Below are 26,789 nucleotides of genomic sequence, written 5' to 3' on the forward strand. Positions count from 1 at the left end.
ATTGTCAGTTCATCTAGTGAGATGCTGGATCTGACAGTGCCAGCTCTGGACCTCCGTGCAGCTGCCTTCCATTCCCAATTTTGGGCAAGCACAGCCCCCAGACCTTCAGTGTTCTCCCTCTAGCAAACTGATGTGTGGGCCCTGAATCCAATAAGTCCTGTAAGAATCTCTTCACCTGGGGAGGGAATAAACTCTTCCCTCATCTTTCTTGGGCAGAAGCTAGAAGGGTGTTGGGGTGCCAGCTTCATTAGTCATCAAAGAGAGTGAGTGGGTAGTGGTGGTTTCAGGAGGCCTGGGAAGGCGGTGAGAACCACGGAGGGGCCTGCAGAGCAGGAATGCACAGAGCAGGGCAGGCTTCTGTGCTCACATGGCTGAGATGCCAGGAGGATTTTTCCATGGGGAAGAGTGAAGAACTCACTGCAAAGCACTTGTTTAGGAGAAAGCCTGATTGAGACTTGCTGAGACCAACAGAGAAACTAAACACCAAAAAACACAAAAACAAAAACAAAACAAAACCCCCCAAAACAATCAAAAAACCCCAAGCAATCAAGGAAGTAGTTAAGAGGAGAAAGAAAACACAGATTCAGTGAACAGAAATGAGAAAATGCATACAAATCAATGGAGGAGAAGCCATCTCCACTAAAGCCAGATTTGGGAGAAAAACTCCCCAAAGGATTTAACAGTAACAAATTTCACATGAAATAGGAATGTTTGCCCACAACAAATGGGGATAAGAGAAGGAGAGGGATTTAAAATGAGAAAAAATGGGAGAATTTTTAAAATATGCAATTGGTGATTTCATAACCAAAAATTCTTGAAAATGTTTAATATTCAAATCTAACTCAGAAGCCCTGGGGGCAGGATTGAAAACTTTTTAACAGTGATTGGTTATATTTGGAATATCAGCTATTGCCACAGAGTGAGACTCAGGCTGACATGGGCAGGGCTCTATTATGCTCCCTGTCTATGTGCTGCCTCCCTCCCTCCTACTTCCTTCTTCCTGCATTGCTCCCCTCCCAGGCACCTTCTTTTTCATAATCCCTCCATGCATTTTCCCCTGCCAGTCACTCCTCACTTCCCACTCCACCTCCATCCCTGCTCTCTCACTTCCCTGGCCCTCCTTCCCTTCCCTTTGAAGGGGAGGGCAGGGCTCTCTGCCCAGTGGGAGGGGTGTGGGGAGGTAGGAAGTGGCTCCATTGGCCACAAGGTGGCACCGCAGAAGCAACAGTGGGATACCAGGAGTCCAACCCCCATGAGCAGGGCAGGGAAAGAGATTACAGCTATCCTGACAATCAGATCAGGGTGGGACCGTCTATCTTTCCTGCCAGAAGACTGACAAGTCTCCAGACTGCTCACAATGGAGTTGTGAGTCTCAGTAAATTACCGTCTCCCATGTCTGAATTTTAGCCCCTAGAAGATATGTTGGCTGCAAACCACTATTAACAATGTGAATTTTCTACATTCCCATTCAGTAAATACTTATTACGCATGTACTATGTGCCCAGCTACGAATATCTATAAAAACAGGTGGATGACATGATCTGTACTTTTAGGAAATTTAAAACCTCTACTTGATCTAGCAATTGCAGGTGTTTAGCTCAGTGCTGTGGCCTGGTATCCTATGCATGAACAATGTTGGGCAACAGAGAGTGGAGAGTTATACTCTAGGAATCATGAAACACAAATCTGCTCTAATAAACTGTTTGGAGAGACTACATAACTTATTAAATGCCCAACTGGAGAGGAAATGGGATTTGTATATTTTCCAAATCAAGTAAAATGCATGCATAGCAGTTTAATCCCACTTTGGAACTGTATTATTTCTACACAGAGATATGTGTCTGGCACATCAATATTAAAAAGATCAACTAACTTCCTTCTTTCTTTCCATTTTGCAAAACATGGTATTCATTCCCTTGGCTCATTTTGAGCTGTCTTACATTGACAAGGGTAATCAAAGTCAAAATGGCAATTAAGTGTTTATCAACCTCCAAAAATGAGCCAGGCATTGCACAGAATTCTGATCCTGCTTCCACATAGGGAATATAATATAATGAATTCTTTTTTTTTTTTTTTAACAGGCAGAGTGGACAGTGAGAGAGAAAGACAGAGAGAAAGGTCTTCCTTTGCCATTGGTTCACCCTCCAATGGCCGCCACGGCCGGCGTGCTGCAGCCGGCGCACCGCGCAGATCCGAAGGCAGGAGCCAGGTGCTTCTCCTGGTCTCCCATGGGGTGCAGGACCCAAGCACTTGGGCCATCCTCCACTGCCTGCCCGGGCCATAGCAGAGAGCTGGCCTGGAAGAGGGGCAACCGGGACAGGATCCGGTGCCCCAACGGGGACTAGAACCCAGTGTGCCGGCGCCGCATAGTGGAGGATTAGCCTATTGAGCCGTGGCGCCGGCCTTGAATTCTTGAACAATTTATCTAATCATATGTACCTGAAAATGTTCTCTTCTTTTGCAAAGTAGCAACTTGCATTTTCAGCATTTGGTTCCCTCTGTCCTAAACTCATGCTTCTATCTAACATCCTAAATCCTACAACTAGAATGCATTTAGGAGTCAGGGCCAAGTGTTTTGATGACAAAGAATCTATTGTCAGGCTTACTTGTGTGGTAGCTAATGCCTCCTAAAACATTCATATCCTAATTTCTGAAAATTGTCAACATGTGTACTTTATCTGGCAAAAGACTCCACAGATGTAACTAAATTAGAGATCTTAAAATAAGGAGCCTACACTGGATTATACAGCCCAGTGTAATCACAATGGTTCTGTTAGGTAGGAAGTCAGATATGAGCTTATGTGTGTGGTGACAAAGGCCTAAAGAGAAGACGTCTATGTCCAGCATGTGCATCTCAAGGTCATCCCGATGACGGTTCAGGGGCAGCCCATTATTTGCATCCTGCCTTGCCCCCTTCTACCCAATAACCTGCCAGGTGGGGGTCCCTGCCCCTTCTGCCTGATAATCTTCCAGTTGCAGCCCAGTATCTCCATTTCAAATACCCTGCTCTGGATCCTGATTCTCCAGGAGGTCTTGCTCACCCTTCCTCTAACTCAGGGTGGTGCCAGCCAGGCTTCCCCCTGTCTGATAACTTCACAGGGAAAACTCAGATAGGAGTTTTTAGTATTTACATCCATAAAGTCTTTTGTTTCAGGAGAAGATGTGTGAAGAAAAAGACCCATCTCCTTACCCCCCCACCCCCACCCCCCGGCCTCAACGGGACTACGTGCTCAGCCCTCTGCCTCTCTGCTGAGCCGCCCACCTGGCCTGGTCAGGTGTATTCTCCACTCAACCATATAACCTCGCTCTCCCCATTTGAGCGACTCGGCACTCTCTCAGGTTCTGTCTGGAGAGGTGCCCATCCATTCTTACGGATGTCCCTTCCCAAATAAACCTTGCTATTTTACTTTCCACTACTCTCTGTCTCACGCCTGAATTCTTTCTTGTGCGAAGACAAGAACCCTGCCATTCACCGGTAACAGTTCTTTAAAGATGGAAGAGGGCCAGAGTTAGAGATGTGAAAATACTTCGCTGCTGGCTTTTTTTTTTTTTTTAAGATTTTATTTATTTATTTGAGAGGTAGAGTTATAGACAGAGAAAGGGAGAGACAGAGGGAAAGATCTTCCATCCACTGGTTCACTCCGCAAATGGCCAAGCACTTGGCCATCTTCCACTGCTTTCCCAGGCCATAAGCAGAGAAAGAGCTACTTCGGAAGAGGAGCAGCCAGGACAGGAACTGGCGCCCAAGAGGCTTAGTCTACTATGCCTCAGCATGGACCCCTAACTGCTGGCTTTGAAGACAGTTGGCAGTCTTGAGGGCAAGGACTGCAGGCAGCCTATAGAAAGTAGGAAAAGTAAGGAAAAAAATTCTGCCCTGGAGCCTTTGAAAGAAATGCAGCCCTTTGAAACACTATAAATGTCCAGGAACAGGAGATTGTTTTATGCAGTTATTTATTTATTTATGAATGAGACAGAGAGAAGAGAGGAGGGGGGAAAGAGAACGAGAGAGAGAGTGAGCGAGCTGAGATTGGGATGGGCAGAAGCAGCAGCAGCGAGTTAGGAGGTGCTAGGTCTGTCAGGTGGGTAGTAGGGATCCAATTACTTCAGCCATTGCTGTTGCCTTCCAAGGCGCATATCTCCAAGAGAAAGGAGCTGGAGCCAGGAACTTAACTCGGGCACTCCAATATGGGACATGTGTATCTTAACAACTAGGTTCAGGAGTTTTTTTTTTTTTTTTTTTTTTTTTTAATTAAGATTCAATACCTTATTATGCAGCGATTATTCCCAATATAATCAATCTAGTTTATTAATACAATACTCAGGATGTTGGCTGGAAGCCTTACATGGCAACCATGAAGAACTCAAAATATTTACTTCTTTCATTTCAGGCCATGCTTTCACAACAATTTGCCAAGGATAGGGTTTGCTTTATTAATCATAACTTGCTAAACAGTCAGTGACATAAAAAGTAATGCTAGAACAGAAAAGCAATATCCATCTCATTAAACAAAAAACAGCCTTTAATCTAGAGTCTGCAATTAGCACTGTTTATGGAGCTATAAAAAAAAAGAGATTAAGGTGGTGGTGTTTTTTTCTAAAGCAGCTGAGTTTTGATGATTTCTTGGATCCAATGCTGGGAGAATTTGGAAGCCCTTGTTAAATTGCATGCATTCAACAGATCCTTGAGTTAACAACTGTTTTCCATTTTATTAAGCACAAACAAAAGGATCAACAATTTTTCTAGTGCAAAGTTCTTAAATATAATTGTGTGCTTGCTGACTGTGCCCACCAACATTGACATGAACACGCAGGTACAGGGGCCTTCAGATAAAACAGTTGTTGTACATTACCATTTTGTGTGAGCTTTGTGGAACAGAGAAGAGATGTTATCCAAAAAGATTCCTTTGTAGCCTTCATGGCTTGATTATTATTCCCAAGGAAAATGCCCTTGGAAAAGGGAAGTTTGAGGTAGCGGGTAGTATCCTGAAGGTTTGTATTTTCTTCACACTGTGAAAAATATTAAAAAAAATAAATTAAAAAGGGAGGGGAAGAGATCTCATAAAAATTATTAAGCATAATTTCCATTTCCAGTGTTTATGAACTGGGAAATATTCCAAGAAGCATTTTAAACAGAATTTGGCTTTTAAGTAACCTGTAATGAAAATCTATTAAAGAATTAAACATGACTTTTGGATCCAGCTTGATGTAAATCTCAGTCCCAGCTTTGTCACGTGCCATGTGAGTGTCAACATCACGTTATTTAACACTTGGGCTTTCGATTCTGTCTCTAGAACTTCATGGTATTGTTCAAAGAATTCCACTGCAGGAAGCCTTTACCACCACCCCTGTGTGTTGGAAATCATATTCACGGTGACCGGAGCATTTTTAGAAAGTGCTTACATTCTTCTAACATGGAGATGGTTAACATCTGAGGTAGTCGGTGAAAGTTCCTGACTTTGAAAGCTGACAACTAAGAACATAGTATTTCCATCATCTAACAGTCCCACTATGTGAGGGAAATCTTTACTTCACAGAACATGTCAGCACACAAATATAACAGGAATGACAGGCTTAGAAAATAGGATTTATATCCCTACTTGTCATTATTTCTGAAGTCAGGGATGGTCACTTAGCGTAACCACCAGGAGAACAGTTGATGAAGAAGGATGTTCCTAAGGTGTCAGCACAGTCAGACACAGGTTACTTCCCACTGGTGACAGGACAGACAGAACAGCACATGAGGGATCTGGCTGCGATCACATCTCACCACCTACAGTGTATTCTTACCAGGGATGCTCAACTTCTGCGTCACAGGAAGCACAAGGGACACAGCAGCACATCAAGCAACAGAACAGAAGCAAAGGTAGAGTAGAAGGCGGGACTTCCTGGCTGTGTCTTTTCCAATAAAGGGGGGGAGGGGCCAGTGTTGTGGCCCAGTGGGTGAAGCTGCCACCTGCTGTGCTGGCATCCCATTATGGGTACAGGGAGTCCCAGCTGGCTGCTTCGCTTCCGATCTGGCTCTCTGCTACTGCCTGGGAAAGCAATAGAAGATGGCCCAAATCCTTGGGCCCCGGCACCCATGTGGGAGACCCAGAAAAAGCTCTAGGCTCCTGGTTTGGATTGGTCCAGCTCCAGCCATTGCTGACATTTTGGGAGTGAACTAGCGGATGGAGGACCTCTCTCTCTCTCTCTCCCCACTCTCTCTGCCTCTTGCTTTCTGGAATTCTGCCTTTCAAATAAATCAATAAATCTTAAAAAAAAAATAAAGGGGTGGGGAGGGAGAAGGGAAGGAGGGGGAGGAAGGGAGGATATGGTGGGAAGTATCGTTATGCTCTTAAAACTGTATATATGAAATACAAAAAAGTTACTGTGTAAATTAAAGGAAACAAAAAGCAAAGAAGGAGGAGAGTTTGAGGGAGGGAAGAGGGAAGGGTGGGCCAAGTATGGTTATCATTTTAGGATTGTATCTATGCAATACATGAAATCTGTTCTCTTTATAGTAATAAAACTTTAGAAAGGGAACATTCAAAAAAAGGGATGTTTGAGATCAAATGGAATATTCTAGATCATACTTAAGAGGAAAGCCTGATGTGACATAAGGTTCTGAATTTGTCCCATTTTTTTCAGAAATTTGTCAATTGAAATAGTTCTGGATGGGTTTAGTGATTAAAAAAATTAACCAGAAAGTATATTTAAAAATGTATATTATCTTCCATCATTTACTTAAAAAGATACTCAGGGCCGGCGCCGTAGCTCAACAGGCTAATCCTCCGCCTTGCGGTGCCGGCACACCGGGTTCTAGTCCCGGTCGGGGCACCGGATTCTATCCTGGTTGCCCCTCTTCCAGGCCAGCTCTCTGCTGTGGCCTGGGAAGACAGTGGAGGATGGCCCAAGTCCTTGGGCCCTGCATCCGCATGGGAGACCAGGAGAAGCACCTGGCTCCTGGCTTCGGATCAGTGCGATGCGCCAGCCGCAGCGCGCCGGCCACAGCGGCCATTGGAGGGTGAACCAATGGCAAAAGGAAGACCTTTCTCTCTGTCTCTCTCTCTCACTATCCACTCTGCCTGTCAAAAAAAAAAAAAAAAAAAAAGATACTCAGAACATCTAGAAAAATACATACTATATGTTAACAGTTAACATCATTTGGATAGTACAGACATACTGCTTTTATTTCCATTTATCTGTATACTGTGTTTGTAAAGATAAAAGGTGATTTCACATTAAAAATTTTAGGTAAAAGTTAAGAAAAATAGAGTCTGTATAACTTATTTTGTGTATAAACTTAAAAATTCACATGAAATTTATTCCTAGAAATGTATTCAAATATTTTCAATACTAGTATCTTGGTAACAGGCACAAGTTTAAGCATAAAATCCCTTTGATATTCTAGACTGTTTTGGGTGATTCACAAAAGAACTCTTTTATTTTTAATAATAAATTTTTGGGAAAGACCTCTCTAATGAATTTCAAGCAACAGAATACTGCAAGATGTTCTTACTAGCGCTCCTGCCTGGTAGCAGGAGTACCAACATAAATGTAAAGTCTTCATAATCCTCTTCTAGCACTGTACTCCAAGGGCTCTCATTTATTCCTGGGAGATACTTCATATAGACAGGAAAGTAAATATGATACACATGTATAGTTTAAAGACTCAGGGCCAGCACTGTGGCGTAGCCGGTAAAGCCGCCACTTGCAGTGCCGGTATCTCATATGGGCGCCAGTTCGAGTCCCGGCTGCTCCACTTATGATCCAGCTATTTGCTATGGCCTGGGAAAGCAGTAGAAGATGGCCCAAGTCCTTGGGTCCCCGCACCCGTGTGGGAGACCCGGAAGAAGCTCCTGTCTTCTGGCTTTGGATTGGTGCAGCTCCAGCCATTGCAGCCAACTGGGGAGTGAACCAACGGATGGAAGACCTTGCTCTCTCTGCCTCTCCTTCTCTCTCTGTATCTGTGTAACTCTGACTTCCAAATAAATAAATAAAAATCTTTAAAAAAAAAAGACTAATTAGAAAATGAACACTTGAAATGAAATTGGTTAGGCAAAGTGATATTCCGTAAGCCTGAATGGCCACCTTCTCTCTCCTCTTTGGTCTTGTTTCTGGCATCAGGGCCTGGTGTAAGTAAATCACAGCACCCCGTACTCGCCCTTTCCCTTACCTGGATCTGGTATTTGCGGCTGGGCATGTGCTCTGGATTCCCATCCCTCACCTGACCTCCATAAGTCTAACCACCACTCACTACTGCAGCTAGGATCTATGCTAAACCCAGTCCTGATATTTGGCCCAAATATTTCTAGGCTCCTCCCCGGGAGCTGGAGCTTGCCCCGGTCAGGAATGCTCCAGCTGTTCACAGAAATTCCGTCACATCCTGCTTCTGGAGCACCTCTGGCAGAACAGTAGTGTTCTTGCATAACAGCCTCATCCAGTTCAACTGGTTGTCCCCTGTACTGGCCACTTCCATGAGATGTGAAGGCTGCATAGTGTCCTCAGGGGTGCTGTGAAGAGAAGACTTGGCTGCCTTCGCCTGGATCAGCCATTGTCTCCTAGTCAGTCCCCCAGCTATGGTTCGTATCACTTCTCCCCCAGCCTTGGAGTCTGTCTGAGGCACAGCAGCTTGTTAGGTTCTTACAGATAAAGTCTTACCCAAGCACAGAACATGGTTGTTAAAAGGTTCTCTCAAGACCTTCCACAAGAACACTGGTGTGGGGATCAGGGCAGGGCAGGTGGAGGCAGAGGTGGGAAGAAGAGGAAGGAGGGCATTCAGTAAACTAAAACATGGAACCATTCTTTGGTCTCCAGGTACCCTGTGAATAAGAACATTTACCAAGGATTCAAAATGGAAGTTTTCTGGCCAGTAGGATGATGCTAGGTATAGGATAGAGTCAGAGTTTGAATCTATTTCTCTTCTTAAGCAATCACATAGAAAATCTTATAGCATGCTCTTTTATTGTTCTGTGAGGTTTTAAGCATACATCATACAAACAAGAGAGAATTTAAAAGCACTCTAAGTCGTGACCATTGATGAGGAAATTCTAAAGGTCAGGTACTGGTAAGTATTAGTGTGCACATGTTCTGTCTTCTCATAACCACCCTAGGAGGCAGGATACTATAAGCAGAGGTGCTTATGTGATTTGTTCAGTGTCAAAACATTAGTAAAGGTCAGAGCCAGGATTTGAACTAAAGTTTGCATTGACAACTATTTGTGGAATATAATGTCCTTACACAGCTGTTCTAAGTTTTGAGTTTTGCTATAATGAATTTAAAATGTGTTAATTTATAGATACAATACTGAATGGTAGGCACAGATTAAAAACACCAAAACAGTTTCATTTTTTGGGGTGGTGTTGTAGCATAGTGGGTAAAGCTACCACCTGCAATCCCTGTAGTTGCCAGTTTGTGTCCTGGCTGCTCCACTTCCAATCCAGCTCCCTGCTAATGTGCCTGGGAAAGCAGTGGAGGATGGCCCAAGTGTTAGGGACCCTGCCAACAATGTGAGAAACCTGGATGAAGCTCCTAGCTCCTGGCTTTGGCCTTGCCTAGCCCTGTTGTTATGGCAGTCTGGAGAGTGAACCAGCTGATGGAAGATATCTCTGTCTCTCTCTATGTGTGTGTGTATACATATACACACATATATACAAAACTTTTTCAAATAAATAAATAAATAAATAAATCTTTGAAAACCCCAATTTCACTGTTCTTAAAAAACGTGTGTGTGTGTGTGTGTGTGTTTTGCTCCTTGGGGGAGTAGGGCTCAGAGTGATGTGTACAGCTGAAATAATTTTGAATGCAATAAACTCATGGTTGTACAGTAAAGTGGCCAGTCTATGTCTTGAGTCCAGGCAGGAACAAAAGGGGTACAGAGGCAGTGGGTTGAGGAAGGAGCAGGTAGCAGATAAGGCTTGACACAGGAGCTTGGGATACAACAGGCTGCTAATCATTTGTTCTTTTTTTTTTTTTTTTTTTTTGACAGGCAGAGTGGACAGTGAGAGAGAGAGACAGAGAGAAAGGTCTTCCTTTACCGTTGGTTCACCCTCCAATGGCCACTGAGGCCAGCACGCTGAGGCCAGCGTACCGCACTGATCCGAAGGCAGGAGTCAGGTGCTTCTCCTGGTCTCCCATGGGTGCAGGGCCCAAGCACTTGGGCCATCCTCCACTGCACTCCCAGGCCACAGCAGAGAGCTGGCCTGGAAGAGGGGCAACCGGGACAGAATCCAGCACCCCGACCGGGATTAGAACCCGGTGTGCTGGCACCACAAGGCAGAGGATTAGCCTATTGAGCTGCGGTGCTGGCCCGATCATTTGTTCTTTTTTTTTTTTTTTGGACAGGCAGAGTGGATAGTAAGAGAGAGAGACAGAGAGGAAGGTCTTCCTTTTTGCTGTTGGTTTACCCTCCAATGGCCGCTGCGGCCGGCACATCTCACTGATCCGAAGCCAGGAGCCAGGTGCTTCTCCTGGTCTCCCATGCAGGTGCAGGGCCCAAGGACTTGGGCCATCCTCCACTGCCTTCCCAGGCCACAGCAGAGAGCTGGCCTGGAAGAGGGGCAACCGGGATAGAATCCAGCGCCCCAACCGGGACTAGAACCCGGTGTGCCGGCGCCGCAAGGTGGAGGATTAGCCTGTTAAGCCACGGTGCCAGCTGCGATCATTTGTTCTTTAATGAAGGAATCTACAGAGGAGAAAGGGGGTCCAGTAGGTAGCTGTATAGCGCAGGAGTACTGTCGTCAAGAGTCTAAACAAAAAGGTTTTCAGCCTCTGAATAGGGGAAGTGTGGAAGCTAGCGAGTCAGGAGGAGTCAAAGGTAAATTCTGGGCATTCTTCACCCAGGAGGAAGAAGGGTCTACGTCAGTGAGATTCTGGACTGAGGTATGGCCTGGGGAAAGCAATTCCCCTTTTAGGTGAAAAAGAGAGACCAGAGTGAATGAAGTCACCAAAAGGAGGCTACAGTGCATGGTCGGGCACTCCTGTGCTTGGGTTAGAAATATCAAGAGCAACAAGTGGTGGTCGGGTATCTGAACATTTGTGACCTCTTTTAAAGATTTATTTATTTATTTGAAGAGTAGAGTGATACAGAGAGAAGGAGGAGGTAGGAAGAGACAGAATGACAGCAAGAGGGAGAGTGAGTGAGCGCTTCCATTTGCTGGTTTACTCCCCAAATGGCTGCAAAGGCTGGTTCTGGGGAGCCTAGAACTCTATCAGGGTCTCCCACATGAGTAGCAGAGGCCCAAGTACCTCGGCCATCTTCTGCTGCTTTCCCAGGTGCAATAGCAGGAAGCTGGATCTGAAGCGGAGCAGCCAGAATTTGAACCTGAGCTCTGATATGGTATGTCAATAGTGGTGGGAGGCCGGCACCGCGGTTCTCTAGGCTAATCCTCTGCCTGTGGTGCCGGCATCCCGGGTTCTAGTCTCAGTCGGGGCGCCGGATTCTGTCCTGGTTGCCCCTCTTCCAGGCCAGCTCTCTGCTGTGGCCCGGGAGTGCAGTGGAGGATGGCCCAAGTCCTTGGGCCCTGCACCCGCATGGGAGACCAGGAGAAGCACCTGGCTCCTGGCTTCAGATCAGCGCGGTGTGCCGGCCGCAGCGGCCATTGCGGGCTGAACCAACGGCAAAAGGAAGACCTTTCTCTCTGTCTCTCTCTCACTGTCCATTCTGCCTGTCAAAAAAAAAAAAAAATAGTGGAGGGAGATGGCTTAACCACAGCACCACAATGCCAGCCAAGTGCTGGCAAAACTGAGTGATGAACTGAAGCTAGCATACTCTCGCACTGGACATAGCTGCAAGATGTATGTCAGCTTGGCAAAATCCACTTAAACCCACAACAGGACAGGATGGTAAAATATCCAGCCTCTGCATTCTAGGGAATGCTCATGAAACAACTCTTTGGCTTTGGAACTGGGAATTTTTCACTTTCTTGTCACTGAACCCAGGCACAGACAAGGCAATATGGATATGAGACTATTAAGGCATCACACGCTCCATGAGGGAGGTGTTCTCTTGTGGGACCCACAAACACAGCAAAGTATTGCTGGTGTTCGAGATGTGTGATGGAGGATCAGTAGGGAAAGAACTAATTGTGCTGTTCTTTCTAGGAGAAATGACACATGACCACAGCCTTGTGAGGCTGCTACTGGACAGTCAGATAGTCCTCTGCATTTGCTTTAAAGTCATTGGAGTTAGTTTGCGACAATTTGAGAAGAAGGAGACGAGAACCTTTCCACCGGTTTGCAATACTGAAATCAGAGCTGATCAGAGGGATGTGCTTCCTCAGACTCGTACCCAAGTATTAAAATGCAGGTTGTATGCTGGCAGAAGTAGACCCCATTTTCCTGGAGATACGCAGCTTGGCTCATGGTCTACTTCTTCCCCCAGCATCAAAGTCAGCTGGTAAACCAATGAACGGCGCCTATGTCCTAGTCTACTTTTTGACCACAATTTTAGATTATGTAAAAGAGAGCTACAGTGGTCAGTCATGACTAACATTCCAGAAATGTGATACTTCAAATTATATCAGACATGTGACTGACAGATCCACATTTATAATTTACTAAGAAGACAATCTGCTCAGAAGTCATGGCATATTAATCAAATTGAAGAGTATGTACTTTGTAGGAGAGAATAAAATTTAAAAAATACAGTAAAGGGATCCAGTTAGAACTCTTTATTACCAGTTAATGAAAACCAAATTAAGATAGTTTCAGTGGCAAAATACCTTCTTACAGGGACTTTTTAATGTGACTTATCATGCTTAGTATCACTAATAAACATTTATTACATTCCTAGTCCAGGTTGATAATAAGAATGTAACAAGATAATGAACACAGGCCTTGTTCTTGAGGGCATTACATGTCTGACCTTCACACTCATTGGTTAATTCTGACTACAAAGCTGTGATAAAGACCACTGCATACCGGTTCAGCTTGGGAAGGAAGGCCACATGGCTTCAGTCATGGGGACTATGGGTTGTAGGTGGGGGTCACCAAGCAGGCAGGGGAAGGAAGGAAAGATGCATGTCAAGGCCTTGGAGAAATGAAAGTACATGTATGAAATTGTAGGAACCTAAATGGGTCATGGGCAGAAACATATTAGTGGAAAATTTACTGTGAAACTCAAAAAACTTTGCGTTAACAGTATTGCACCAAGATTAATTTAGTTTTGATAAATGTGCTATGGTTTATGTAAGAGGTTAACATAAGGGAATGATGGGTGAAAGGCATATGGGAATTTTCTATACTATTTTTGCAACTTTTCTTTGTATCCTAAAATACCTTAAAAATAATTGCTATAAAAAAGTACAAGCATATTCAAGGACCTAGATATAGTTTAGTATGGCTACAGCATGAAGTTTTCAATAGGAAAAAACCTTAGGACTACTCCAATTCTCTTAAATAAGAAAATTCCCCCCACCCCCACCCCATGATTCTCATAATAACATCTGGCTTAAATTCTCTGCATTAAATTCTGAATGGGGATGTGGAATTGACCAGTCACACAACAACTGTTTGGATGGGGAAGTGAGTGTGACAGGAAAAGAAGAACCTACAGGTTTCTGCTCACAGCAAGAAGGAATGGAGGTGAGATAAAGAGCTCAATTTTGGACCTGCTGAGTTTAAGGTGTTCCTGGGAAAACCTACTGAGGATGTGTAGTAGGCTGCTGTTAAATTCTAACTAGAGAAACAGATCTTCCTGTCACCCGCACAGAGTTGCGGTAAGTTAACCCACTGAAGTAGATGAGACAGATGTAACTGGATACAGGCGGCAGCTGAGGGTTCAACCTGCAGTAATACCAACATTTAAGGTTCAGCACACAAGAGGGAAGAAGTAGAGACAGTGAGGGAAGACCGGATTTTTCCTATCAGCTGGCTGTCATGATGGGACGGGAAGAGGGAATGGTGTGGTGTCTATTTAAAAGTCTTTTTGTTTGTTTGTTTGTTTGTTTGTTTGTTTTTTTAAAGAAAAAGCCTTGATCAGGCCTATAACCTGAGAGAATAGTGCCAGAAGAGAGGAAATAGTTATGATTGCAGGAGGAAGGGAGGTGAGGGGCAGGGGCAGGATCCTAGAGACAACGTCAGGAGGGAGGAAGGTCCTGAAGGAAGTACTGGAAGAATCAGCCTTGGGCAGAAGGATTCTTGCCCCATCCCCTGAGACAGGAAGCAGGAAAAAAGGGAAGGATGTAGATAAGTTTGCAGGTGGTTGGGAGAGAGCAGAGGAAGCTGAGGAAGTTCCTGTCTGATGGCCCCTGTTTTCGCTGTTAAGTAGATAGAAGTGGGAGAGTAGAGAGAATGGTGAAACCTTGTAAATAGATCTGGTGGGGACAGAGGGAGGAACTGATTCATCTGTCTGCAGTGTGGAGGTCCTGATTCTGTCCCCTCTAGGCTGAGGCTAATCTATAACAACTGCAATTTCCTCTAGTAATACCCAATTGCCTAGGGCTCGGGTATAGGAGGAGGCAGTGTTGACAGATTGATTCAGGACTGATTTTTACTTCTAACAGTAGTACTAAGGATCAAGGAATACCCTGAATAAGAAAAGGAAGTCTTTGCAGGAGAATAACACTGAAAAATAGGTGTAGCTAGAAAATTGGAAGGCTAAAAGTTGTAGTCAGAATATTGAGAGTTTATGATTTTTGATAGGATACAGTTCTAGATGATTCCATCCATCCCTCCCTCCCTCCCTCCCTCCATTTGATGTAGGCAGGCATATAGGACAAAACTGATTAGGTTTGTGAGCTGGAAGACCGTGCCTTCACCATGCTCCCTGTTTGATATAATGCCCCTACCTAACCACATCTGTACACCCACCTGCAAATCAGACTAACTAACTACTCCCTTTTGGAAATGGATTAAAGGCCTGGAGCATAGTGGGGCTGCTTTTTTCCCTCCCTGCCCTTGATCCCCTTGCTGCCCCACACCTTCGGGGAATATGGCCTTTGGGCCGCCAGCTCCATGCTTCCCAGTTTGCATGCTCCTCCATGTGGCTGGCTCCTGGCCTGCTCTCTGCTCAGTATGAATCCAAATTTCCCTTTCTTAGATATGGCCCTCACTCTCCAATGCATTTCTCTCATTAAATAAAAAGTTTAAAAACTTATCATGCTGCCTGGTTTATTTGAGCCAGTATTCAAAATTCTTCTCTGAATTCATGGCAAGAGCCCACACAACTTATTAATTTCAGGATATATTAATAAGCAAATCAGTATCATATTGACCCATGCACCTACCCATCCATTTATCCATCTATCCAGTTATTTAATGTGTATGTATTTATCACCCATATGGAGATCCTGTTGTAGAAATGAAGCAAGGTCAAGAGAGTGGCCATAGTGAATTAGAATGTAGATGAAGGTCAACAGAAGTGGCCAAAGAAACAAGAGGAAGAAGAATCAAGCATAAGAAGACTCTGAGCTAGGGCTTTAGCTAACTGTGGGAAAGTCAACAGTCATCCTCTCTTCCTCACTGGATTGCAAAATTCATGTAGCTGGGAGACAGTAACTCAGAGAGATATAAAGTTCAGTGCTACTCTGGCCTCAGAATCAGCCCTTAAGGCATTCAGATCTGGCTGAAGAGCCCATGAGAGTATTTTAGGTGCAGAAAGCCAAGACACTCTGGCAAAAAACAAACAAACAAACAAGCAAACAAACAAAAAACAAAAAACAAAACCTAGATGAAAGATTTCTGTGAGTGAGATCCCAGCGGAAAGAATGGGCCATCAAAGGAGGTACCTTTCTCGGAAGGGAGGAGTGAACCTCCAATTTGACTATGACCTTGTCAAATTAAGATTGAAGTCGGCGAACTCAAAAGGCTTCCATAGCCTTGGCAACTCATTTTAAGAGCCTAGGTTGATTACTGATGCCATAAACAAGAGTGTCAATTTGTTAAGTCAACAACAGGAGTCACTGTGCACTTACTCCTTATGTAGGATCTCTGTCCATAAAGTGTTGTACAATGTGAATTAATGCTATAACTAGTACTCAAACAGTACTTTACACTTTGTGTTTCTGTGTGGGTGCAAACTGTTGAAATCTTTACTTAATATATACTAGGTTGATCTTCTGTATATAAAGAGAATTGAAAATAAATCTTGATGTGAATGGAATGGGAGAGGGAGTGGGAGTTGGGAGGGTTGCGGGTGGGAGGGAAGTTATGGGGGGTGGGAAAAGCCACTGTAATCCATAAGCTGTACTTTGGAAATTTATATTTATTAAATAAAAGTTAAAAAAAAAAAAAGAAAGTTCAGTGCTATATGGAATGAACCTTTGGAGGGTGGGGGACTCTTCACAGAAGGTTGGAGAATGTTGTATCTTTTTTTTTTTTTTTTTGACAGGCAGAGTGGACAGTGAGAGAGAGAGACAGAGAGAAAGGTCTTCCTTTTGCCATTGGTTCACCCTCCAATGGCCGCCATGGCTGGTACGCTGCAGCCGGCGCACCACACTGATCGGAAGGCAGGAGCCAGGTGCTTCTCCTGGTCTCCCATGGGGTGCAGGGCCCAAGCACTTGGGCCATTCTCCACTGCACTCCCGGACCATAGCAGAGAGCTGGCCTGGAAGAGGGGCAACCGGGACAGAATCCGGCGCCCCAACCAGGACTAGAACCTGGTGTGCCAGCGCTGTAAGGCAGAGGATTAGCCTGTTGAGTCACGGCGCCGGCTGAGAATGTTGTATCTTTGAATGGCACTGGGTCATTTGGAGACAGATGACCTCCAGACACTGGATATGGGGCTTTAGAAAGGAAGCTCTCTGGAGTAAGACACCCTCTCTGCAGATTGGAGCCAGGGTTCAGTTATGTCAGAACACTCTGAGAAGACCAAAGATGCAGCAGTACTAACTGGCCAGCATGGGAGGGACTTTCTGGAGGTCACATAAATACTCAGGTTTTAGGGCCAAGTTTAACCATTAAGATATATTAGCCTTTATTTTTTTTTCCCGTTCAGCTTCCTGATACACTTTTTTATGATTTACTTATTTATTTGAAAGGCAGAGTTACAGAGAGAAAGGGAGAGACAGAAAGAGATTTTCCATCTGCTGGTCCCTCCCCAGATGATCGTAATGGCCAGCACTGGGACAGGCTGAAGCCAGGAGCCAGGAGTTTCTTATAGGTCTCTCACAAGGACAGCAGAGGATGAAGCACTTGGGCCATCTTCTGCTGCTTTTCCCAGGCACATTAACAGTGAGCTGGATTGGAAGTGGAGCAGCCGGGACATGAACCAGCGCCCACATGGGATGCCAGCACCGCAAGTGGCAGCTTTACCTGCTATACCACAATGCCCCACCTGATATACTTTGATGCTAAACACTTACCAGATTATTTATTCTTTTTAAAAAATTTTCCAGGTGTTCTACAATTTCTCTCACAGTGTATAATGACAGAAAGGTTAAGTGATCAATTCCTCTACACACAAGCCTGGGGTATATAAACATATTTCCGGCTTGTCCAGATACATGGATAGTTCAGGATACGTGGAGAGTAATAGCTTCCAACTAAATCTGAGAAGTCCACCTTAGAGACAGTGGCCAGTAAACAGTAGCTGTGCCGGACTACTACCCTCAGAGCTGGGAACCAGGACACAGCCTAGAAAACTAAAAACTTAGAGGGGAAAAATATGAGCCATAAAGAGTCCAAGGGCAAAGCATTAGGTAGCACAGGTGAAGTAAATTAACCTGCAACAGATTTTTGCAGTCAAGGTCATCACATTAAATTAATCCTTCTCCAACCAAGAAACAGCACACTCTTTCTGGCTGAATCCTCACTGGCCCTTTCCCTGCTCAGATGCAAACACTGGAACAGGAAGCCAATAAACCCCAGGACAGGAATCAGATTTCTACCATGCAGAGCCGCAGCTTGGTTGTGTTGGGCCATGTTGGCCATGGTGCTGTTGGACCCTAATGAATTTACAACATCCCCGTTTCTCACAAGCAGATTGTATCGTTTTATTTTTTAACTGCCCTGAGGATATTTTACAATATACTCTGAGTGAGTCAGAAGAGGGGCTTGAATGCACAGCTGCTGTCTTCCTAGCCTTCTCTATTTTTTGACTTTTTGGATTCCCTCGTTACTCTCCATCAAAGACTTTGCCTTTTTGGAAAATGAATTTGCTTGCATGCATCACTTCGTTACTTGCTTTCTGGTACACAGGTGGCCAAAAATATCCCTGCAGAGTTAAAGGAACACAAAAATCCTGACAGAATTTAATATGATTAAATACCGAAACTGGCAAACCGGCGAGTCTGAAGGGGTAGCTTCAGACTTTGCTGTCAACCACTTGGAGGTATCACTGGTGTTCTGAAAGTGGGGAAGGGGCCGTGGCAGGATAACACCTTGGCTGATGACTCACCAAGTTACCTCTGGTATGCCTCTGGAGCGGAAGTACTCTGACTTCTGTAGATTTCTGAATTCATGTCCACTAGAAACCACTCTAAACATGCGACCAGTTAAGGGAAGCTGGAAGCAGGAAGGCAGGGTAGCCAGTGCTACCTGCAAGCTTCCCAATCCCCATCACAGTCATCTCAACACCACTATGGTGAATGAGATTTTGTTAATCCAGTGATGTGAAACCCCCCTCTCTTGCCTCCCCCCACCTCTATCCTTCTTTCTTTCTTCTAAAATAATAAATTCAAGGTTGCAATTACCAGCAGGCTGTGTGCCTTCTTGCCATGGCAGAGGAAGGCTAAGAATTATGCTGGTAATATGGGTTTTATAATCACAAACTGCAAGTAGCCTTAAGCTGAAACTGAACTTATTGGCTCAGCACAAGCAAGACGACCACAGCATCGACCAGACCCAAGATAAAAGTTGCTATACTTGGCAAGGGCTTTGCAGCTCTTTAAGTAACCATTACTAAAAAAAAATCCTAGTTCGTGGGGCTGGTGCTGTAGGGTAGCAGGTAAGGCTGCTGCCTATAGTGCCAGCATCCCATATGGGCACCGGTTCGAGTCCTGGCTGCTACACTTCCTATCCAGCTCTCTGCTGTGGCCTGTGAAAGCAGTGTAAGATGGCCCAAGTCCTAGGGTCCCTGCACCCACATGGGAGACCTGGAAGAAGCTTCTGGCTTCAGATCAGCTCGGCTCCAGCCGATGCAGCCATTTGCGGAGTGAACCAGTTGATGGAAGACTTTTCTTTCTGTCTGCTTAACTCTGACTTTCAATAAATGAATAAAATCTTTTTAAAAAATTAAATTAAAAAATCTTGGTTCATAAGAAAGCTTAGACTCTTGGGGTTTTCCTGGGGAGATAATGCTATCCACAAGGTAGTTCTGCCCCCAACAGGCTACCTACATGCACCACCCTGATCCTTCCTGTGGTTGAGGACAATCACTGGGAACACCTGTCCTTTAAGTGCTTCAAGTGCAAATGGATGAGAATTCTGTGCAAGGACCTATGTTGATTCCAAGTTCTGTTTTTGAGAAATGGTTTGGCCCTGACAGTAGGCAGCTTGACGGCTTCTGCGTGAGACTCAGCGTCAGCTGGACTCCTAAACGCTCCCCGGAGCAGCAAGCACGGCTGCCGTGCTCCGGCACTTGGGCTTATGGGTCCAGGAAGCAGGCGGAACCTTGGTGTTGTTCACACTCGTTTACAGTTGGCCAGGATTTCACTGGAAACCCAGCACTTGCCGAAGAAGCACCCTCTGACGCACTGTAAGATAATCCTACGCGAGGCTGCTATACACTATGGTTCACTCCTCTACATTATTAGGAAGTCAGAAGCCCAGTTTTAATGATCTCAGCCCTGCCTTTTCTGAGCCAAGGTTTAATGTTACACAGCTATCTACAGGAAATACCATTTATGTCTTTTGAAAATCTGTACCTGAAGATATTACCTGGCACATATCTCTTCCAGGTGAGCCTTAGACCTCACAGGGACAAAAATAGGTCATGGCAGGGGACTAGTACCTTAGGTTTCTGTTGCTATGCTGGTTACTCTGCTTTAAAATAGTTTTCTCTGCATTTTCAAATAGGAAGTCTTTAAGACCACTTCATGAAGTAGTGAGAACGTAAGTGCCAGAAATAAAGGGATATGACTATTTTGTTCTCCATTGTATCCCCAGGACCTACCGCAGAGCCTGTAGTTTGTGATCAGAAAACATACTAACAAGCAACTAGAAAATGGATGACTGAAGACACACACACACACGCACACGCACACGCACACACACACAGAAATTAGCTGTGTGGTACGTCACCACTCATTTTATTAATAATTTTCCAAAAGTAAAGACAGTTTGTGTTTGTGATCACCTGGATTCATTCAACAAATCTTCACAGCACAGCAACCGTGGCCCAGAACCCCTCGGACACAGCTGTTGCTCTCCAGGGGTTCATGTGTCTAGTAGGTTAAGTGAAGGGATCAGCTGATAATTTTAGGACAGTGTGATGAGTGCATTGGTAAGAGAAGTTTGCAGATACTCAGGGAGTTCGAAGAAGGGCACTTGGCTAGCTGGAAATATGGGGAGAATGGACCAGAGTGGCAGTCCTGAAGGGGGCTATGGCCAAGGTGAGCCTCAGCGGATGGACAAGAGACAGAGGAAGGGCAGGGGAGCGTCCTAAGGGCAGCGTCGAGCAGAGAAGCTGCAGGAGTGGACAGGAGAAGAGCTGGGTGTGGCTGCAGCAGGTGGTGAGATAGAAACGCAGGGGAGGTGGCAGCTGGGCACTTCTAGGAGCCTGGGATTTGTTTCTCAGCGAGGCTCTTACATGGGGAAGTGACCGGCAGGATCCGCCCCTTGGATGATTCACGCTAATGGAGCCTGGACCAGAGCAGGACAAACCACGGGTCAGTAGGCCCAGTTAGACAGGTGATAGCGGAGAAGGGCCTGGAACCCGGCATGGTTACGGAAACAGAGAATCCCCTGGGAGAAATACTTAGGAGAAAATGCTTGTGTACTTTGAAAACACATTTCTATTTTATACTACATTATTAGTAGTATTCTCAGACAATTCCTGTGGGGTTCTTGCTTTGTCAATTTTCTTTTTGTTACCTACCAAAGCACACTTTGTCCCAAATATTTTTATGGCAATTCTTGATTTAAAAGACTAACCTCTGAAGTTATCATGACAAAAATATAGATGGTTCCCTGCTTTCTTAGCTAGAGTGGCAGACAAACAAACAAGCAAACAAACACTGATCTTGCTAACCTGAAATCTGAGGACATACAGAGTTAGGTAAGAATGCATGTATTGGCAGCATTTAAGAAGTTATTTGTAAGGTCTATTTAATCCTATCACAGTAGTGGAAAGGACTTGAAGACAGACATACAGACTCATCCAAATACCTATCTCTAAACTGAGGTGAAAAAATAAGCCATCTTTGCAATCTTTTAGAAATGTCACAGAATACAGAAATGATACTTTTCGAAAAGACATTTTCCCCCAGCAATCTTACAAAAGAGCATTCTTTTTGTTTTTCTGTCTCCCAAAGTGATAACAATAAAATGGGTTGATACCACACCCTGGTTTTCACAGCCCGTCACCAACATTAGACTGACGGTACCTTGTGCACAATGAGCTCATGGGTGCCGTCTGGAAGAGTCCTGCCATCTTCCTGCATCAGGGGGACAAAAGAGAAACCAAACAACTTCTTTTCTCCTTTCTCCTTGGCTGTGGAAAGAAAGAAAGAAATCACTTGCTTCCTGAAGTTCATGCTTAGACCCCTATTGTCAGAAATACAGACTGCCAACAAGCATGGGCGTGAAGAACTGCAACTCCCACCACAGGTCCCTCTGCACAACTGAGAGTAGTTTCAGTGAGAGGACATGGATGTAAGGAAGTCACCTTAAACCCTGGATCCCTGCTCCCTGATCTTCCAGTTACAAGGCTTGTCTAATTCTCTCCATGGGACTCAGTATCCAAAGTGTTTTTGTTTTTTTTTTTTTTTTTTTGGACAGGCAGAGTTAGAGAGAGAGACAGAGAGAAAGGTCTTCCTTCTGTTGGTTCACCCCCAAAATGGCTGCTAAGGCCGGCGCGCTGCGCCGATCCGAGGCCAGGAGTCAGGTGCTTCTCCTGGTCTCCCATGGGGTGCAGGGCCCAAGCACTTGGGCCATCCTCCACTGCACTCCCGGGCCACAGCAGAGAGCTGGCCTGGAAGAGGAGCAACCGGGACAGAATCCAGTGCCCCAACCAGGACTAGAACCCGGGGTGCCGGTGCCGCAGGTGGAGGATTAATCTAGTGAGCCACGGCGCCGGCCCCAAAGTTATGTTTTTTAAAAAAATCGACGGATTGCCTTTTTCTTCTCCTATCTCACATCTTACTCTTGAACATAAGTACCACTGAAGGTGGGATTCTTGTTGGCTTTAACTTATCATCTCAAAGAGTGCCAGGAACATAGTAAGGTTTCAATAAATACATGCTAAATGAAAGCATGAGAAGCATGAGATTGTTTGCTACTCACAGAGAGGGAATCTTTCAGCTCTGCTTTGGTCCCGGACAGAATTTCTGTTTCTATATCTGCACATGGGAGAGACTGTGCCCTGTGGATGCTGCCTTTAGAGTGTAAGCCAGGCAGGCTGCATGAGTGCACTCTATAGTTTAATAAGGGCTTCCTGTCATAGCACTCTGGAAGGCAGAAATGAGGCTTTCAGATGCTGAATTAAAAATTACACAGACTAGACTTGAGAAGGGTCATAGCAAGCATTTATAAATGAGGAAGCTGAGATCATGGGTGTCAGGCAACTTGCTCAAGCTCTCTGAAATACCGTTCTGGTCCTTCCCACCAAGCTTCGTTTCTCAAAGCATGGAGAAAGCACTAACAGAATTTTGTTCAACCTGACTGTCCTTATACACAGATGTGCAAGGCGAGGTTCTCCAGGGTTGCTAGACTATTCTGGGATGGATAGTTATTCTTAGCCACACAAGTATGGAAAAGGAGTCTCACACTTGAAAAAAGTTCACCTTTGGGATACAGTAGGATACAAGCTATAGTTAGATATGCAGTCTTGAAGATCAGAAATCCTCCCTTCATCATGGCTTCTGTCCTTTAGCCACAGAGAAGTGGGGGCTCACGCAGAGAACAGTGATTTTTGCCTGGCATGAATGAGCTCCAAGCAAGAGGACAACCTCCAAAATGCGATTACAGCAAAGGACTCTCTTTTAAAACCATTAATCTCCACCCCAGAGAGAAACTAGGAGAACACTGATTTTTTTTTTCAAAGTTAAGCCAAAACCACAGGAAATATCCCTGGTAAGAGTTTCCACATGAATGATCTGGAACTTAGGATTCAGATGTGAAAACTTATTTAGATATAATTCCCTAAATTTAGTTGACTATCTTTTTTGGTGTGGTCTGTGATATTCAATTCAGAAAGATAAAAAAGAATAAAAATTCCATAATGGACACAATTAGCAAAGATAAAAACAAGCAATAGTTTATTCAGATGTCCCTTCCATTGTAAAATAAAAATAAACACTAAACAAACTTTAAAAGACATGGCCATTACCTTAGGACTAGTACAATGAATGGATGGTCACATTTCACACAGTATGGCCCCCTTTTGCTAATAAAAACTTCTAAGTCTACGGATTCTACTTTTAACTTTCCAATTCGTTTTCTAGTACTGTGACTCCAATAAACCAGCTTCCTGGGTCCTCCAATTCACAGACTCTTCCCTCCTTTCCCCCTCCTGTCTTACCCCCATTTTTTTTTTTTTGTTCATCATTCCAATCACTTCTCTAAGTCCCTCACACCTCTATACTTCTACTGTAACTTGCAGGTGATGCTTTCCCAAACTAATTTCACTGGAATTAAATACACACTAACCACAGAGAGGTCCTTAGTGAGGGAAACCTTGCATTTAGTCAACTCACTTTCCCTCCACAAGGTAAGATCACAGCCCACCTGCACTTGTCCTCCCTGGAACTATTCTGAAGTCTCCAAGATCCCAGTGAAGGCTAGGATTCCATAACTCCCACCCTCCAGGACCCTATTCCTACAGCTGTCCCTGCTTTCTCCTACAACACCCTTTCCATCCCTGCTGAATCATCTCTACCAAATAACCATGTCCTAAAAGCTTCATATTAAAACAAGTCGCATAACCCAAGGTTTCTATCCCATGTCCCCATTCACAGACTTCCTTTTACAATAGTCTATTTTTTAAGCAGATTTAGGTTCACAAAATTGATAAGAAGGTTCAGAGAGCTCCCTGCCTCCACAAATATACAGCTTCCTCCACTGTCAACCACCAGGGTAGCACATTTGTTCTAAGTGCTGAACCTACATTAACACATCAGTACCAGAGTCCATAGTGTACATCAGGATTCATTCCTGGTGTTGTGTATCTATGGTTTTGGACAAGTGTATAATGGATCCATCATAATAGTGTCATTCAGAGTAGTTTCACTGCCCTTAAACTCCTGTTACTTGCCTACTCATCTCTCCCTTCCTCAAACATTGGCAATCACTGAATTTTCTACTCTCCCTAATTTTGCCTTTTGTAGACCACTAGAGAGTTAGATTCACACAGTCTGTTGCCTTTCCACACAGGTTTCTTTTACTCTGTAATATGAATTTAAGACTTTTCCAAGCCTTTTTATGTCTTGAGGGTTCATTTCATTTTAGTACTGAATAATAGTCCAACAGATGCACCCCAGTTTTTGTGTGGACGTGATGTCAAGGAGCCTGATTGTTACACTGTGTAAGTGTGTATTTAGTTTGGCAAGAGACCGCCACACTGCCTTCTAAACTGGCTTTGCCATTTTGTATTTTCCCTGGCAATGCCTGAGAATTTCTGTTGTTCTATATTCTCACCAGCATCTGGTGTTGTCAGTTCTCTTGGCTTTGGACATTCTAATAGGTGTGGGTGGTACCTCATGGTTCCTTTAATTATTAGTTTGCTGATGATATGTAATATGTGATGTAGAGCATCTTTTCCTGTTTTTCTGACATGTACATCTTCTTTTTAAAAATGTATTTATTTATTTGAAAGACATAGAGAGAGTGAAATCCCCCAACTGCAGATGCACTCCTTGCATCAGCTTGCAATACTTGCAACAGCTATGGCTGGGTCAGACTGAAACCAAGGAACTTAATCTGGGTCCCCCACATGGATGGTAGTGACCCAAGTATTTTAGCCATCATCTGTTGTCTCCCAAGGTGTGCATTATCAGGAATAGGGACAGGACTTGAATCCAGGAGTTCTAATATGGGATGCAGGTGTTCCAAATGACGTCCTAATCATTACACTACACAACAGTTTTGGTATATCTTCTTTAGTAAGGTATCTACTAAGATCATTAAAAAATTTATTTTTCATTTATTAAACTTTTATTTAATGAATATAAATTTCCAAAGTACAGCTTATGGGTTACAATGGCTTCCCCCCTCCCATAACTTCCCTCCCGCCCGCAACCCTCCCCTTTCCTGCTCCCTCTCCCCTTCCATTCACATCAAGATTCATTTTCAACTCTCTTTATATACAGAAGATCAGTTTAGTATATATTAGGTAAAGATTTCAACAGTTTGTCCCCATATTAAGATCATTAAAATTTTTTAATATGGGGGCTGGTGTATAGTTTAGTAGGTTAAAGCTGCAGCCTGCAACACCATCATCCCATATGGTTGCTGGTTCAAGTTCTAGCTGCTCTACTTCCAATCCAGCTCCCTGTTATGTGTCTGGAAAAGCAATATAGGATGGCTCAAGTCCTTGGGCCCCTACATCCACTTGGGAAAACCAGATGAAGTTCCAGGCTCCTGGTTTCAGCCTGGCCCAGCCTGGCTGTTATACCCATTTGGGGAGTGAGCCTGTAGATTGAAGATCTCTCTCTCTTTCTTTGTCTCTCTTCTCTCTGTAATTCCACCTCTCAAATAAATCAATCTTAAAAATTTTTTTTAATTTATTTTTTTACTTTAATTGAAAGGCAGAGAGACAGAGATTTTCCATCTGCTGGTTTACTCCTAACATACCTTCAACAGTTGGGGCTGGGTCAGGCTGAAGCCAAGAGCCAGGAAGTCAAACCAGATCTCCCACATGGGTGGCAGGGACTCAAGTACTTGAATCTTCACCTGCTGCCTTCCAGCATGCAGGTGTACCGGAAGTGGAGGAGCTAGACCTTGAGCTAGGCACTCCACTATGGGATGCTGATGTCCCAAATGGCATCTGAACCACTGTGCCAAACATCTGGGTTGTTCACTTTCTTATTAGTGAATTAACACATTTTTTCAAAGATTTATTATATTTATTTGAAAGGCTGAGTGACAGAGAGGGAGAAACAGAGAAACTTATTGAATTTTAGGAACTCTGTGTATTTTGAATAAAAATCTTTTATCAAATATGTCTTCTGCAATATTTTCTACCAATCTGTGGCTTGTCTTTTCCTTCTCATAGACTTGAAAATTTTTGATTTTAAGAAAATAGTTATTAATTCTTTCATAGATCATGTCTTTGCTATTGTATCTATAAACTCATTAACCCAAGGTCATCTACATTTTGTCTTATATTACATTCTGGATGTTTAAGAGTTTTGTGTTGTGCATTTGGGTCTCTGATCCATTTTAAGTGAATTTGGATGTAAGGATATATCTATATTAATTTTTTGAAAGTGAATGTCCATTTGCTTTAGCATCATTTGTTGAAAAGATTATCTCTCTCTATTGTTTTGCCTTTTTTTTTTTTCTTGTCAAAGATCATCTGACTTTATGTGAGTCTTTATCTGGGCTCTCTATTTTGTCCCACTGATATTGTCTATTCTTTTTCAATAAACTACTGCCTTGATCACTGTAGCTACAAGTAAGTCTTGAAGTCAGGTAATGTCAGTCAGTTCTCCAACTTTGTTCTTCTCCTTTAATATTATGCTTTTGTTTTTCCACATAAACTTTAATTTTTT

The 26,789-nt window shown here is 44.0% G+C and overlaps 1 protein-coding gene across 3 annotated transcripts in view; it reads right to left on the reverse strand.

The window, feature by feature from the left end:
* Positions 1-26,789, reverse strand: part of DOCK4 (dedicator of cytokinesis 4) — a 530,859-nt gene that overhangs the window by 162,040 nt on the left and 342,030 nt on the right. For all 3 annotated transcript variants that reach the window (XM_062177670.1, XM_062177599.1, XM_062177537.1), the window contains exons 16-17: positions 21,465-21,571; positions 4,851-5,007 (exon numbers count right to left, since the gene is read on the reverse strand). In XM_062177670.1, the coding sequence (XP_062033654.1) occupies positions 4,851-5,007; positions 21,465-21,571 (264 nt within the window). The remainder of the gene's footprint in view (positions 1-4,850; positions 5,008-21,464; positions 21,572-26,789) is intronic.

Source organism: Lepus europaeus, chromosome 1 (assembly GCF_033115175.1).
Source record: "Lepus europaeus isolate LE1 chromosome 1, mLepTim1.pri, whole genome shotgun sequence".
Classification (NCBI taxonomy): Eukaryota; Metazoa; Chordata; class Mammalia; order Lagomorpha; family Leporidae; genus Lepus; species Lepus europaeus.